Source organism: Cajanus cajan, chromosome 9 (assembly GCF_000230855.2).
Source record: "Cajanus cajan strain Asha chromosome 9, NIPB_CcT2T_4, whole genome shotgun sequence".
NCBI classification, from domain to species: Eukaryota; Viridiplantae; Streptophyta; class Magnoliopsida; order Fabales; family Fabaceae; genus Cajanus; species Cajanus cajan.
This window is the reverse complement of record NC_138525.1, coordinates 53,742,052-53,758,733: the sequence shown is the minus strand read 5'-3', so window position 1 is coordinate 53,758,733 and position 16,682 is coordinate 53,742,052. Positions and strand designations below refer to the sequence as shown.

At 32.0% G+C, this 16,682-nt stretch overlaps 2 protein-coding genes and 1 non-coding gene across 4 annotated transcripts; 1 reads left to right on the top strand and 2 right to left on the bottom strand.

The window, feature by feature from the left end:
• Positions 1–311: 311 nt before the first annotated feature.
• On the top strand, positions 312–10,076 carry LOC109809288 (putative pumilio homolog 8, chloroplastic). Its single transcript, XM_020372551.3, has 5 exons — positions 312–2,227; positions 2,300–2,462; positions 4,008–4,171; positions 5,326–5,581; positions 6,218–10,076. Exons 1-5 carry the CDS (start codon positions 1,314–1,316, stop codon positions 6,320–6,322), a joined length of 1,602 nt encoding a protein of 533 aa, XP_020228140.2. The 5' UTR covers positions 312–1,313; the 3' UTR covers positions 6,323–10,076.
• TRNAK-CUU (transfer RNA lysine (anticodon CUU)) lies at positions 10,062–10,134 on the bottom strand. The gene has a single exon. It is a non-coding gene; the product is annotated as a tRNA-Lys (tRNA).
• A 2,242-nt stretch (positions 10,135–12,376) lies between these two features.
• Positions 12,377–15,504, bottom strand: UNE2 (Major facilitator superfamily protein). 2 transcript variants are annotated; one of them, XR_014429631.1, is made up of 4 exons: positions 15,064–15,504; positions 14,075–14,826; positions 13,558–13,689; positions 13,171–13,304 (listed from the first exon to the last, which is right to left on the bottom strand). XR_014429631.1 is itself a non-coding variant. In XM_083063684.1 (3 exons), the coding sequence occupies exons 1-3, from the start codon at positions 15,349–15,351 to the stop codon at positions 12,848–12,850; spliced, it is 1,497 nt and encodes a 498-aa protein (XP_082919810.1). In that variant the 5' UTR covers positions 15,352–15,498; the 3' UTR covers positions 12,377–12,847. The 2 variants fall into 2 exon arrangements, 1 of the variants encoding a protein (XP_082919810.1); XM_083063684.1 differs by lacking the exon at positions 13,558–13,689 and having other exon boundaries at positions 12,377–13,304; positions 15,064–15,498.
• Positions 15,505–16,682: the final 1,178 nt, after the last annotated feature.

Sequence of the window (16,682 nt, the reverse complement as noted above, 5' to 3'; positions counted from 1 at the left end):
TAGAATTTGTGTGGTTCAGATTTTGTAAATCACGAGTGACTTTTACGAAGTTAAATATGTAGGCAACAAAGATTGGTTTGTTGGTGAGAATGTGACTTTTACTCCTTAAGAATAATATTTTTCTAATTGGAAAATATTATAAAAATCGTTAAATGTTTTGGAAATTATTTTTTTTGAAATTTCAACACCTCTCTTGTTGAGTCCAAAACTTAATTTGCGCATATCAAAATCCATATATAAGACGTCCCCAAGGCACAAATATTCATTCGTTATTATTTTCTTAAAGATATGGTTTGATTTCTTTTTCCCCGTTGAAATTGTCACTTGTCAGCCATGTTCTCCTTAAATGAATATAAGGAAACTTGTTCAATGACTCCTTAAATGTCAATAAATTGAATTACGATTAAAGTCATTTAATTCTATAAATGTTTTTATAATAAAAATTAAATTTATAATATTATTAATTAAAATTAACTATTTATATTGGTGTTAATAATTAGGTATTTATTTATTTATTATATATATATACATATAAGATCGAAGGTTGTATTGAATTAATTTTAGCTAAAACTTCAGCAGAGACATTATTATCATTTTGATGCACCTTGAAATCCTAATTAGTCTTCCTTATATACAATATATTCATACAATTAAAATTAGGGAAGAATTTATCCGTTAAAGAATGCTCTAATAAATAAATGTTTGAATAACCCCAATTTATTTTATCCGTTAAAGAATTTATAATAAATATGATCATGATATTTTTATAAATATAGTATATGTTTTATATAAAATTGTAAAAATTAAATATATAAAATTATTTTCTTTAATATGTGTGAAATTTATTGTTTTTGTTTATATATAAGTTCATAAAAAGCAATCGTGATAAACATGGGAAGGAAAATCTGTATAAATTATAGGATACAATAGTATGTTTGTTTTTTTTTAAAATAAATAAATAAATAAATATTGAGTGTTTGAAAATATTTAAAAAGTGGGAAAATAAGAGGTTTTGGGGAGAACGTATAAGAAAGAAAATGTGTCTGGAATGGCACAAAGTGCAGTGAGTTACCCTCTCAAACAAGATAAAAAAGCTCCTTCCTCCTCCAGTCCTCCTGGCTCCTGCGGTTCTCGCTCCTTCCTTTTCTCCCGAAAACCAATCCTCCTCGCATCGCGTAACGGATTCCACACTCCTTCTACCTAACCACTCCTCACTGACACCTGTCCTCTACATCCACACCTTTTTCTATATCTACGTTTATGCCTTCCCGTCTTTCTCATTTTCGATTAACATATCCCAAAATAACGCCTCAATGAGATACCAAGACCTAGCACCGTCCTTCAACTCTTTTCCCAATCCTAATAACGCTCTCAACAACCTTCACCGTCGCCACGTCGCCTCCCACACTTCCGCTGCCTTCCACGATGTTGATGTGTTGTTGTCTAATGATTTTTCTAGAATGAGTGTTTTTCATGAACAAGGAAATCTAAATGTTAATGTTATGGACTCACTCTCACGCTCACCTCACACACAATGTTCCTCTGATGTGAGGGGACATGTTCAACTGCAGAATGAGAATCCATTATTTCATGCTTCTAATTGCAATAAGAGAACAATGGACTCTCATGTCACAACTCCCTTTATGTTATCTCAACCCAACCGTCTTACCACAAACACTAACACTCCATCTTCACATTATTTCACTGCAGCAACAAGCGACAGTGAATTTTCCCACTCTAGAGGGGACCCTGTAATATTCCAATGTGACAGTGTCAGTGGTTTTATCATGCAAGACAAGGATGTCAAGTGTTGTGTTGGTGGTAGAGGGAGCGATTCTTTGTTGGGTTGCAATGAGGCTTTACCTTTTCCTCGACTCGTTTCTTCTGCCAGACGTGAAAAGAGTAGCATTCTCGCGAGTCTCTCTCCTTGGCCCTTGTTCAACTTTGCTCCTTTGGCTAAGTTCCAAGGTTACATTTATCGCCTGGCCAAGGATCAGAACGGTTGTCGCTTCTTGCAGAGGATAGTTGATGAGGGTACCTCTGAAGATGCGCAAATAGTGTTTAATGGAGTCATAGATGATGTTGTGGAGCTTATGATGGACCCTTTTGGGAACTACCTTGTGCAAAAGTTGCTTGATGTGTGTGGAGAGCATCAAAGGTTGCAGGTTGTGTCAATGCTGACTAAAGAACCAGGCCAGCTAGTCAGAACATCTTTGAATACACACGGGTATATGTTGAACTAAAACATTTTTTTTTTTTATCATAATGCACATGCTGAATTATGATGTTACTGTTTCAGCACAAGGGTGGTTCAGAAGTTGATTGCCACTGTCAACTCTAGAAAACAATTTGTCATGCTGAGGTCTGCCATTCAACCTGGTTTTCTTGATCTTATAAAGGATCTCAATGGAAATCATGTCATACAGCGTTGCTTGCAATACTTTAGCTGTAAAGATAATGAGGTAGTATAGTATAACAATTCTCTCTTTTGCTTCTTGTTTTACTTTTAAAGTGGACAGCTAACGCTTCTTACATTTAATTGAAAAAATGTTGATGTAGTGCATAAAGGGAAAATAAACCTGCAACATATCAAGCAATTGGGATTTGAAATTTAATGTCAATTTTTGTTCTAAGATGTATGGAGCTATTACCATTACTGATCTTGATTAACATCATCATCCTGGCATAAAATGGTCTTTAATCAATACAACTTAAAGCACAGGGCATTCCTGTTTCATTCAAGTTTCACTAACTGATTTCAAAAATGGTTTAGCGAAGTCTTAGCTTCTTTTAGTGTGAGCTCTCTTTAACTCACACAAACTGTTTCAGTGTTGTCAACCCGATGAAATATATTTCGGAGAAATGTCTCAAATCTTTTTTTTGTTGAACCTTTTTTAAATGCATGGTAGTCTCTGAATCTAAGTTATGCACTCTACTTCAAGATATCATGATTAGAGTGTGGGAATCATATTGGTAGTACATACCATGTGATATCATAATTTTGCTAATTTTCAAACTAATTTCTTTATTCACCAGTTTCTAATTTGATCAATACTTAATGTCTGTGACTATTATAAGCCAATATTTGTCTTTGGTCGCTTCAGAAAAATTCTAAAAGGTAAGTCAACTGTGAACAAAATTCGCCATCTATTGGGGGGTTCTCTCTTTAGACCATAATGGTGAAGCATTCTCTATTTGGCCTGAATATGTTCATCAATTAGGAATGCTTAAAGGGCTAATTCTGTGATCCTTATCTCATATTTAGGAATGCTTAAAATGCTAATCCCTGAATATGTTACAGTTATAGATTCGGGTGACCCTTTTTATTTTGTGCCAACTTCTAATTTTTAAAGTATTTGACTTATTGCCACTAAGAAGTCTATGTTTTATTTATTACTTAGCACGATTAATATAACAAAACGTACTTCAAAATGATCAGTCCCTATGATTTTTAGGTGTTGGTAGATAACCGAACTTAATGCACTCTGAAATCATCAATGATATTGTGAGAAGATTTGTGAAATCATTGTTGGGTTCAAATGGATATAATTGCAGTCTTGTACGTCTTGAATTGGTGACGATCTTGTTCAAAGCTACTCAAAATGAGGTTTACCAATCTCTTTAAGAATGAGTTTGAGTGAAGTCGTTTTCTTTTAAGAAGCTAGGTGAGATAGAAACATCATTCAAATTATATTGGTGATAGTTTGCAAGTAGAGAAAAATAGAGAATCTAAGGGAAATGTGTAATTGCTAATTCAATTGATTCAAAGGCAGCATTTTATTGTAAACTATTTTAATTATGGTTATGAACATGGTTATTTATAAATTATAATAGAAAAATTACTTTAGAGCTTTCTAGAAATGTATTTTTAGGCGGATGTACAAATTTCTCAAGCGTGTGCACTTACCTTAACATCCGATTCATCTTTTGTTTTCCCCAATGATTTTTGATTGAAACTAATTGTGAAGTTTCATCATAAACTTGTTTCCCATTATCATCTATTGCAGTTTATTTTTGATGCTGCTACAAAGTTCTGTGTAGATATAGCCACTCATCAACATGGGTGTTGTGTATTACAACGTTGCATTGATTATTCCACCGGAAAGTACCAAGATAAACTGGTAAAAGAAATATGCAGACATGGGCTTATCCTTGCTCAAGATCCATTTGGGTAATTAGCCTTTGACCTTTACCTGTAAATATAAAGCTTTTTTACTCCTAATATTTTCTTACAACACCAAACTTGATATCCCGGATTGATATACATTATATTTATACCTTTCATAGTTGTTGGTGTTCATTTAGTTGCCACAACTTAAGGATTTTTTTAATTTAATAAATCTTCTCTCTGATTAATTTGGGATACCACGTGGCACTTATGGGCAGTATCTATAGCTGCTTGGAAATATACATATAGCTGTTTATTCTTGTTTCTTACAGTTTTTCCCCCTTCTTATTATGTTAGGAGATTTAGTGCACCTTAAATTGAATGTTTATAGAAGAAGAAAAGGTCTGTATGTGATTTGTTAGGGAGTAGGGCCTTTGGAAATGTAGACAGTTCATGGCGAGGCCTAGATTAGGATCAACTAGAGTATATAAGGTTAAAATATTTTCCTTAGATATCTCACTTACTAAGAAAAATGTAGATTAGAAGGGTTATTTTTTTTTAACCGAAAAAATATTATAAAAACTCGTGCAATTACAGGGAGAGATTCTTCATATATATAGAAAATAAGGGTACTAAAAAGCTGGAAAAGAGAGAGAGAGAGAGAGAGAATAAAAAGCCATTTGTGTAAGGACTTAGGAGAGACAGATCGACCAAAATAACACAATCTTAGCCAACTAACAGCATTTGAATTGTTTCAGTTAAACTTTGCTAAAACATCCCTAAAATCAAAATTAGAGATTATTCCACTCAAATGTGTTAACTTTTGACTAATCTATTTTTAAAATGATCGAGATTACTAAAATGAATTAGATTGAATTTCTCCTTTGGAACTTGCCAAAATGTTAAATTTGTTTGTTGTGCTATTTGGTGCTTAGAACAATGTTTCTCCATAAATGACTTGCAAAATTCAAAGTTCTTGCTGCTGCGGGATATTTATGTTTCATTTACTTTCCATTTGTATCAAATTGTTAGCTTTCATCTCTGACAACAATAATCATGAGAGAAATTATTTGGAGGTTACCTTTAGAGTACATGCTCCGAACCTGGATTCCTGAAACATAGTGTGTACTTGCTTATTTTACATCTTGGGTTTTTTGCTTACTTATTACTCTAATTTGTAAGCTTTCTGTCTCTAAAAACTCTTTCAAATATTGCAGAAATTATGTTGTTCAGTATATTATAGAGATGGAGGATCCAAATCTGTCAAGCAAATTGCATTCTCAGTTCAAAGGGAACTACGTAAACCTCTCAATGCAAAAATTTAGCAGTCATGTAGTTGAAAAATGCCTCATGCATGTTGCAGAGAGCAGGTCAAGGATAGTCCAAGAATTGTTGTCTTTTCCTAACTTTGAGCGGTTGCTACCAGACCCATACGCTAACTATGTTGTTCAACGTGCTCTCGGAGTAACCAAGGTTTGAAACTAAATATATACATGAGAAATGCTTGCAAACACATTATCTGACATATACTCTTTCCAACACTTAGTTATTTAGTTAAAATGTATATGCAAAATTGCAAATCATTAGAGTAGAATCCACTAAATAAGGAGCGAGACCAAATTCATTTAGTAGAACTTATAAATTTCATGACACTGTAAATCACTACGAATTTAACTACTATTAAACATTTCAATAATCTCATGACACTATTAATCTCATCTATAATTAATAATGTTCATTATCTCATCTATAATTAATAATGTTCCTTTTCTCTTCAGCATACAGTATTAACTATTTGTGAGGCAAACTTAACTACAATTAGACATTTCAATAACCTCTGACAATATTAATCTCAAATTTATAATCGTAAACAATCACGTTCATCTACTCTTAATTACTTGTAAAGCAAAATTAACTATATTAAAGCATGTAGTTATACTTATGCGAGGGGTAGACACCGAAGGTGCAGAACTCTTGACTTTACGTTGCTCTTTTTCTTTATAATGACTTGTATATGCATGTAGCTCTAGGTCAGAAGCATGTTTTATTATTTCTTTCTGCTTTGTGATGCTTCTTTTTTTCTTTTTTACTCCTCTTTTTCTGATACAGGGTTCTCTGCATTCTTCTCTGGTAGAAGCAGTTCGTCCCCACAAAATCTTGCGCACCAGTCCTTATTGCAAAAGAATTTTCTCCAGGAACCTACTTAATAAGTGATGTGTGGTGGGCAGTTAGAGAAGATATGTTGTTGTTCTCATTTGAGTTACTACTTTGTTTTTCTCCTAATTAAACCCCTTTTAGCTTTATGTCTTGGCCACTAGTATATGTTGTATGTATGCTTATGTGTCTATGTAAGAATATGGCACTAATCTACCGGAACTGGAAACAGTTTGAGCTAGCTCGCTTCGAATCATTCCATGTGATCCAGGGTCTGAAAGTTCCCAAGTTTTGTTTTCCAAATGCAGGTTTATCTTTCATCATTCTAATGTTCTATGGTACATCCTAGATATGATGCTATTTTCCTAGTTTCTTTATAGATTATGTACATTTTCTAGGATGTTCTAATTTGATAATATTGTTTCGAGTTTGAGGTACTTCCTTTTAAAATTCGAGATACCAGTGACTCGGAGATTTTGTGGCCTTGTTGGGACGATGGTTAAAATTACGATTAGTTTCTTTCTTTAATGGATTCGCTGTACTGGATAGTCACTAATAGTGCTAAACAAATTTATCACACCTCTTAAGGGGTAAGTCGTATTTTAGGAGGTAAGGAATAGATCTAAAAAATATTAAGAGATAAACCAGTTTTAGATTTTAGAAATAAAAAACATTTTATACTTGTTGGAAAAAATACTCGTCCAAAGTTTTCGGCATTCAATCCTCGATTTTTAGATTGACGATTATATCTGTAAAAAAGACTTTGACACTTAAGTTAGTGGCTATTCAAAGTGTATGAATGTAATCTCAAGAATGAGTGTATCTTTTGAAGGTGAAATACAAGTATCTATAGGTGGGAAAATGTTAGCGTTAATAGACGAGACATTAAATTGTATTCAAGACCTTTCCTTGCTACATAACAGTTAGATGTTACTTTCTGCTAGGTTTGGTCGTGAAGAAATGTATTTGGTAAGTCAAGTACTCCTCAACTTATGAGAATGCTCTATTTGGTCTAGACGAGCGCTGTATGGATCCTTGCTATGTAGTCATGATGTAAGGCCAAAAGTTGATAAGTTCTCGACATGGGAGCCTGAGACTTATTTGATACATAAGTCTCAAGTCTTCAACTCTTGGGAGAAGAGTTCAATGCGTTGTTGGTTGGAAAAGTTTGTCATCCCGTCTTTTAAATTTTGCAATTGTTGCCCTTTGAATATGCCAACGTTTTAGTGATCATATCAGATGTAGTGATGACACGTTAGAAAATAAAGTTCTAAAAGTTACAGTGTGAATGTGAAACGTTCTTATGAATGCAAAGGGTTGCATCCACTTTGACCATGGTTGATCTTTGAAAGATTTAAAGATTCACAAAGATGCAATGCTTTGTCTTCCAAAGTCCTTTACAATTATAAATAGGGTCCCTTAGTCCTTGAAAGGATTTAGTTGCAACCTCTACCTTCCAAATACTCTAAGCACTAGCCTCTTCTACCTTCCTAAAGTAGTCAAAAGTCGAATACCGATAAGATACACCTCCCTTCCCATCTTTTTATGAGTTCCAATAATAGTGTAGAGTCTTATTTCCTAAGCATAATGGAAGTTAATGTTATATCCAACTCTTCTTCTACTCCCTCTCCTAAAAACTCTTTATTTCAAAACTGTCATCCTTCTACCTCTTCTACTCTTAGAAGTTAATTGCCCCTTCAATGTTTTTATCATTGAGGTGTTGTTAGTCCTCAATGTAGTCCCGACATAGTTGCATCCTAATAGTTGGGCTCTCTTGCAAGCATTTTGATTTATTTACAAGAGTTTAAACATATAGTTGACCCTTGTCATATTCTTACACTTCTACAAGACTAGGCCCAATATTGTGTCCAAATGGTTATCCTTGATCAATCATGCACACGGGTCTTGTTCAAGCCTTACACCACCTTCTTCAAGAACTTCAAGGATGAGTTCTTTAAGATTTTGTTGACCTTGAAGGGGGCATCAACCTTCATGGACCTAACTCTTGAGGATCAAAAGAACTTAGCCTGGAAATTCCCCTTCTATTGGACCAACACACCATATATATACAATGTTTAGGAGTCAGGCTTGATGAGTTATGAGGAGCAGCGAAACTTAAAAATAATTATGCAACTATCCTTGCCCTTAAAAAAAAGGAGATTTTAAAAATCTTCGTCCTACTGAATGCTTAGTAAAAAATGGAATGTAAGTGTTCAATCATCAATTGTGTATGCTCAAGTGCTCTATTATTTCTAACTTGTGTTTATTCTTAATGCAAAATTCATGGCTTGGAACTTCAATTTTGATTAGAAGAGTGTTTGAGTTGTTGCTACTGCTCAAGGTTCTCTAGGCACCAGGAACCTACTCCTAGGAACTTGGGTAGCGGTAACTTGACAACCACCTCTACCAAGAATCTTCCACAAGTCCAAAAAGGTTCTCAAAGGTTGACTCCTACCACCACTATCAACCACATCAATGTGTCATCTCCTCATCACTCTCGTAAAAAGAAGCACAAGCAGCATAGAGAAAAAATATTTAAAGGTCTTTATCAGCATAAAAGATTGGGACCCAATGAAGGTACATCTAGTGCAGACATTGACACATTTTTTTACAAAAGTTGAAAAAAAAGGTTTGAAGAGTCATCTCTCCAAGATGACCAAACTTTGAGATGAGGAAAAAGTGAATAGAGAGGTGGTTGAAGCGGGATTAGTTGAGGCACAACTCCAAGTATACAAACAATACCAAATTGGCTTCAACAAGACTCTCCAACAGGTTGTTCACTTCTACCATATGCAGAATGTGTTTGTCTTTAACATAGACAAGGATGTCTATGAGGGAAAAATGGTAAATGTGAAGGACTTGTTGGATGGTACGGATAAAATAAGTTGATTTTAAAATTCAGTCAATCCCATTACTATTTTTGCATTAATTTCATATTTTTTTATCATACAAATCACTTTTTAAAAAATATTTTAATATTATATTTTTTTAGGTTAATTTTGCATTATTTTTATCATACAAATCACTCTTTATATATAAAGAATTAAAAAAAAGATGAAATAAATATACATAAAAATTAAAAAGATTTAAAAAATTGTAATATTATAGTATTTTTACATTATTTTTTATCATACAAACACAAAGATTAAAAAGATTTTAATTAATATAGATTTTTTTGATTAATTTTGCATTAGTTTTTTCATATAAATTACTCTTTATAAAAATTAAAAACATTAAAAAGAACCACCCTTAATATTATATTTTTTGGGTTAATTTTACTTTATTTTTTATCATACAAATTCCATATAGATTTCATATTTTTTTTATCATACAAATCACTTTTTACACATAAAGAGAAAAAATATTTTAACATTATATTTTGTAGGTTAATTTTGCATTATTTTTATCATACAAATTACTCTTTATACATAAAGAATAAAAAAGATAAAATAAATATACATAAAAATTTAAAAAGATTATAAAATTGTAATATTATATTATTTTGGGTTAATTTTACATTATTTTTTATCATACAAACACAAAGAGTAAAACAATTTTAATTAATATAAAATTTTTGGTTAATTTTGCATTAGTTTTTTTTTTCATATAAATTACTCTTTATAAAAATTAAAAAGAACCACCCTTAATATTATATTTTTTGGGTTAATTTTACTTTATTGTTTATCATACAAATTCCATAAAGTGTAAAAAGATTTTAATATTATAGACTTTGGGATTAATTTTACATTATTTTTTAACACAATACAAGGATAAGGAGGAAGAGGGAAAAATTTAAAAACGCCCACCGTGGGGCTCGAACCCACGACCACAAGGTTAAGAGCCTTGCGCTCTACCGACTGAGCTAGACGGGCAGATGTCATATATATTTCAGTTTTCCTATATCTTCAATAATCCGTTTCCATACGATTGCCTCCTACCTACAGGAAACATGCTATGAGTAATGGACAGTTGGACACTGATATCAAATGACCTTAACTTCTAGTTATTTATATTTTATATCGATTTTTTTTTCATGTTAAAGAATAAAAAGCTGCTAAATTTTTTCTTGTTCTCAAAGTGAATATTTTATATACATGTCAGAACTAAAGTTACTTTATACAATAATTACTTGAGCTCATTTTATTGTTTTATATTTATTCTTATATTTTTATTTTTCTAGAATTACTAAATAGCTAAATGATAACAAAACATATTTATATAAATAATATTTTCAGATATAATATTCTTAAAAAAAGTAATTCCTAACTATATTTAATAATATATTATGTTCATTCTTATATATAAAAAATGAATACAAAATTAATAAAAAATAATCAAATTAATTAGTTGTAATTAATAATATTATAATTTAAAATTTTATTTAAAAAATACTCATAAATTTGAATAGTGTTAGTGATAATTATATTTATTGACACTACTCAACAGTAAAATAAATAAATGACTAATCAATACTTATAATAAATTAAAAGTATAAAAAAAACTATTAATTAGTACACTTAAAAATAACACATATCTGTTATAATTAAGAATAAAATAAGACCTTTATTTATTTCTTATATATAGAAACATACATTTAATAATTATTTACCTGGAAACAACTCAACTTAAAAAGAAAAAATATATATGTATAAAAAAATAAAAAAATAAAAGACGTCACTGTCTTTAACAGGTCAAGTGCATATTAATAAGAGAAATGTTGATATATTATGTAACACTATTTTTTTAACATTTTTTATTGTTAGTAAAAATTTAATAAATTTAATATTTTTTATTAGTCTCATTTTTTATTTAACAAGTATCATTTATAATATTATGATTTTTAATAAATTTTAATCAATAATAAAACTATGTTGATAGAACTTGAATATCTCCCTGCAGGGCCTTTGGGCCATCCCCTGTGGGCCAATTGGATTTTCCCCGAATAAGAAATGGGCCTTCGTTAGAACCCCAACTAAGTTTTTCTGGTTCTCCCTGTTGGTTTGTGCTCCCCTAAGCATGTTTTGCTGAGACCTTTGTAATTTGTTAGGGCATTATTTTTTCAGAATATCGAGATCTCAAAAAATGATATTAAAATTAAGGTACTTAATTATTAAAATACTATGTCCATCATGTTCTTGAAATAATTTATATAGAGAGTGAGAGAAAAAAAAATATATTTAATATTCGACTTATCAAGATATCTCACATTATTCTTGATGCTTAGAGAACGTTTGATAGGATTTTTTTTTTCATATTTACAAATCATAATTCTTAAAAATTACAAATCTTAGAAATTATAATTTTTAAAAATAATTAAAATTTTAACAGTTATTTGTAAAGATTTTTGAAAATATTTACATAAATTTCCTGAGAAATAAAAATTCACACGTTTAATTATAATATTATTTTTGTTGGTATATAAATATTTTTTACAAAAAGATCCTTTAAAATTATTTAATTACTTTTTAAAGATAATAAAAAATAATTATATATAATAAAATTTTATATTTAATAATATTTACATTTAATAAAATTTAAAATATTTTTTTAAAAATTGATAACTTATAGTTAAAATTATTTAAATAAAAATTTAACACAAAAATAAAAAAGAAATATATTACTTTATAAGAAAGATAAAATTATATTATTTTATTTAATTCAAATGAATAAAAAAGTGTTATCAAAGGTTATGAAAATTATATAATTATTGTTTTTTTATTAGTTTAACAAGAAAAGTAATAAAAAAAGAAGTAATTCCAACTTAATGAACAATCAAATATTTTGTAATAAAAAGCACAATAAAATAATTTGTTAAAAGTTTATATACAAAACCTTGTATTGATTTCCTTTTTTCTTAAAAAATAATGTAATTAAAAGTGATAAAAAAATAAAAGGTTAAAAAGATAATATGCTTAATTAATTATTTAATTTAATTTATATTTTAATTAATTAATAAAATTAATGTGTTTTTGTGTTTTTTATTTGTTGTTCAAGTGATAATGAATAAAAAAATATTAATTAGATTTTACATATTGAAATTGTATTGATAGAATCACAAAACACACAATTTTACATTTCAATCAAACAGGTATCAACACAATCAATCAAATAGGAGATATGAAAAATAATAAATTTTGAATTAAAAAAGATATTCACGTCTCACATGAATACAAGAACGCGAATGAGAGAAAGAGATACTTACCTAGAGCTTGTAAGAGAGTACATATTATCTTTGTCAGCATTAGAATGTCAATTACATTATAGCCAAAACAAATAAATCTACATTCATTTTCGTCCAACCTATTACAGTTTACACAGTTAAATTGCACATACATACAATACAACAAAAGGAAATCCTCCCCTCAAAAGAGTGGAAGATAAAAACTATGAAGGCGTGCGTATACAGTTTCATCTATAACTGTCCATGTATGAATATTCACAAAAATTGATCAAAATGTAGTTCTGAAAATTGATCAAAATGTAGTTCTGAAAAACTCTCTACCATTTAGTATACCTGAAGCCTGTCTCTCTTGATACATGCAAATCTCATTTGGCTGCACTGCAAACCTGCTACATTTTTATTAACTATTCTTTGGAAGGTGTCAACTGCCGGTAGAGTAATGTGTTCTCTTCATCACCACCATCATAATCTGCAATAGACAATTCTTCTGACTCAAACTCCATGGCTAAACCATCTAATTCAATTTGTTGCATCTCTGATTCTATTAAAGCCTCCATCTGAGCTCGTTCCCTGTCTCTTGGATATGTTCTATAAAGAAGTGTGTAGATTATACAACAGAGAGCCATTGGAATTCCTATTGCTGTGTAAAGAGACTTGGCCAATGATGCAGCGTTCTCTCTGTCTGTTAAAATCTCTTGAGATTCACTTGATCCTTTAGGAATGGGTTTATACCCATAAACATGCTGAGCCAAAATTCCCACTGCAGGGGGGGCAAAGGATGATAGTATAGATTCAAAAGATCGGTCCAAGGCATATACACTTGTTCGGGATCTCTCTGGAACTATCTCTGCAAAAATTGGACTAATGTCCATACAGTTGACAAATTAACCTATGCATAAAAAGTTAAAAGAACATATAACTCGAACAAGCTTTACAAATCAATCTATTTCTGCCATAGGCACATGTGTATTGTTTGCACTAAAGTAAGCGAAAATTTGATAATGATGCACAAAACCAAAGAATTTAATATTGTTTCAGAAAGTGAATTGAAAAGAAAATTTGAAAAAGTTGAAATTATTTGGGCTGTTGAGTATTGGGAGCTAATTGGAGGTACCTATTAACCATACTACAAATCAGTTTGCTCTAACTTCAACTCTTTTTCATTTTGTAGGCAAGTTTAAGATGGCGGTAATCCCAAGTTCAGGTGCCACTAGCCTAGAAACTAAAGAGGACTTCATATTGGTACCTGCGTGTGTTAGCCAATCAGCAGTGTAGTGTAAAAAAATAACATTTAATAACATACAGGCTCCGTTTGGATAAATTTTTCAGAGAGTACTACTAGAAGAGAAAAATAAAACAAACTTATCCATTAACTAAAATTAGCTTATGTCCAAACTAATTCGTAAAAGTTCTGTCTTGTTAGTTTCTTCAAAATTTTATTTTTAATTTGCGCATATGTTAATTTTAGTTTATGAATAAGTTTGTTTCAATTTTTTTCCTATTTTTTCTCCTATATAAATGTTTCTAAAGAAGTTTTGTAGCAAATACTATATCAAATAAGGATAATTAATTGGAAAAATGATTAAACAGACAGAAAAAAAGAAAAAAGAAGGTTAGTTTGAGATATGTACTTATTTGTAGCGGGAGCATTCCAAGATATCATGAGGCCCATAATGATTAGAAGCAAACCATGAGATATTATTGTGGATGGATCATCAGGTAAACCGAGCAAAAGAAGTGCTGCTAGGGGGATTGCCGATCCAGAGCTTATCTGTGCCAGAATTATCCTTCCAGAATTTGGAAAACGCTTGGAGAGGATATCTCCCATCTTACCCCCAAACAACCCCCCAATAGAACTGGCAACCACAAACAAACCTATGAGGAAAGCAGTTTTCTGATGCGAGAACCCGATAAGCTCTAACCACATTGGTGCAAATGACAAAGCAGACCAGGGAAAGGAGCCAGTGACACCCTGTGCAACAATAATCTGGAAAGATGAAATCTTCAAAACTGACTTGGATTCCTGAACCAGATCTTTCACTTGAGACCAAAACGTTTTATTTGGAGCCTCCCTGCTATGATTTGTAGCATTATCCGAGAAGTGGGGATCATTGGCAAAGAGGTATACTAAAGCACCTACTACAATGCTTATTAGTCCAACAATATGAAAGGAAATTCTCCAACCAGGGATGCCAAAGACCGTTATCGGAGCTATCAAGACCGAGAAAAGACCACCGATAATTGAACCAACATTGGCTGTCAGTTGAAGCCACCCAAAAGCCGTGCCACGGTTGGTATCATCGGTTGAGTCGGCAACAAGGGACTGAATTGCCGGTGCTACAAGTGCAAGACCAATTCCATTAAATGCTCGCGATAAAGCTACCTATAATATAGAATGAGTCACATAGGAGAGGAAAAGGAAATTAGAAACATCTTAATTAGAAATTAAATAATTAAATAATATATAAATAGAAGATAATTTTTACTTTACAAGTTGTGAAGTGAAATTAGACTGATATTCATTATTTTAAGAAATTTTGAATAGTAGTAATTTTGGAAGCATATATAGAATTGGGAAAAATAATTAGATAGGAAAGGGTGAGGGTGAGGGTGATGTGACCTGAAAGAAAGTGGAGGAGAAGGCAACGAGGAAGGTGGCGGCGGCCCAGAGGAAAGCGCCGAGGGCAATGACGTGGGCGCGGTTGTGGCGCACGGCGAGGTAGGCGGCGAGGGGGTAGGAAGAGGACTGAACGATGGATCGGAAGAGAGTGAGGGAGCCGAGGCCGGTGGGGTCGGTGTGAAGGGCGGCACCGACCTCTCGGTAGACTCCCGGAAGAAGAGACTCGTCGGCTCTCTCCATTATCCCGGCGAGGTTGACGAGCAGCAGCGTCAGCGTTTCTCTCTTCATCTGGTAACGTGTCACCGTTGGTTGTGTTGTGGATCTTCAAACCCCTCAACAACGCCACCCTGATGATGTCAGATTGGTCTGCCACTTGTTACGCGGTGTTGTCTATTACGCTGGAGTGCCACCGAGGCATTACTATTTACTTTGGTCACCGACTAATATTCCTTATTCCTCGTTTCTCTCAATTTCGCTTTTCTAAATTTTCTTTGCTTATCCATTACTCTTTTTTTGTTTTTTTGCAGACCACTTTGGGCCTCGCTGGAGTAACGGGTTGTCATGGGCCACACTGTAGCCCATAAAGAATTAGAGTAAGGCAAGGTCCATATGAGATTGAAGAATACTCGTACAAGACGGATGCTGGCGTGGGGAAGTATGGCATAAGTAATAGTGGGCCTTTCATGTGTGGATCAAAGAAAATTCACGTGTACTCACAACACATCGCAAGTCTTCACTTGCAATAGCATTAAAAAGTTAAATAAGTTCAAATAGTCACCAAACTCCAAAACTTTACTTGATAGGTGGTCCGTCGGAAGGTTACATGGTGATGCATTACGTGCTGAGCTGTTGGCCTTGGAGGATGGCCTAGCGTTTTGTTGGAAAAGTGGGTTTCGGAAGGTGAGTTGTGAATGTGACTGCCTGGGCGCTGTTACGTTGTTTCAAGATCGGCCAACGGATATGGATTACCTGCATAAGCACTATGATGTTATTCGTCGTATTAAGTGCATGCTAGCTAGGGAATGGGTCGTTTACGTCAGCCATATCCGTCGAGAGATAAATTCAGTAGCTCATACGCTTGTTAATTGGGGTGTACGGAACATAGGTTCCAATGTATTTTGGAGGAGTCCTCCAGACTTTATCTTGTTACCATTAGAGTGAGACTCGGTGTCTTGAGTTTGTTTGCTGTTTTAGTTTTCATTCTTTACCAAAAAAAAAACTTTACTTGATACAATAATTTTTTTTTGTTTCAACATTCAAAATAAAAAAAAAGTAGATTAACGTATTAACTCTCGTTTTTTTTAGAAATGTATTAACTTTGATATATCTTGTTATTTATGAATATACATATTCAAAAATTATTACGTACGTTTAAATTAAATTAGATTTTTCTTATATTTTAATAATAAATATTTAATAAAATTTAAATTTAATAAATTAAAACACTTATTCCGAACTTTTATATGAGAAATAAGTAAATATATTTTCTTATCCAAAACAAATACTTACTTTAAGATCTATTAATTATTAATTTTCTTTTATACTCTCATACAAGTGAATGCATTTATTAATGCATTAACAATACAAATAATATTAATTAGTAGAAGAAAAAAATTATT

What these genes read in the sequence shown, in the direction of transcription:
- LOC109809288 (XM_020372551.3), top strand. Translation starts at nt 1,314, where the DNA reads ATGAGATACCAAGACCTAGCACCGTCCTTCAACTCTTTTCCCAATCCT. An exon ending in CTTGCTCAAGATCCATTTGG is followed by an intron (nt 4,172 to 5,325) that starts GTAATTAGCCTT and finishes CAAATATTGCAG; the next exon opens with AAATTATGTTGTTCAGTATA. An exon ending in GTGCTCTCGGAGTAACCAAG is followed by an intron (nt 5,582 to 6,217) that starts GTTTGAAACTAA and finishes TTTCTGATACAG; the next exon opens with GGTTCTCTGCATTCTTCTCT.
- UNE2 (XM_083063684.1), bottom strand. Translation starts at nt 15,351, where the DNA reads ATGAAGAGAGAAACGCTGACGCTGCTGCTCGTCAACCTCGCCGGGATA. An exon ending in TCTCCTCCACTTTCTTTCAG is followed by an intron (nt 14,827 to 15,063) that starts GTCACATCACCC and finishes TCTATATTATAG; the next exon opens with GTAGCTTTATCGCGAGCATT. An exon ending in AATGCTCCCGCTACAAATAA is followed by an intron (nt 13,305 to 14,074) that starts GTACATATCTCA and finishes TATGGACATTAG; the next exon opens with TCCAATTTTTGCAGAGATAG.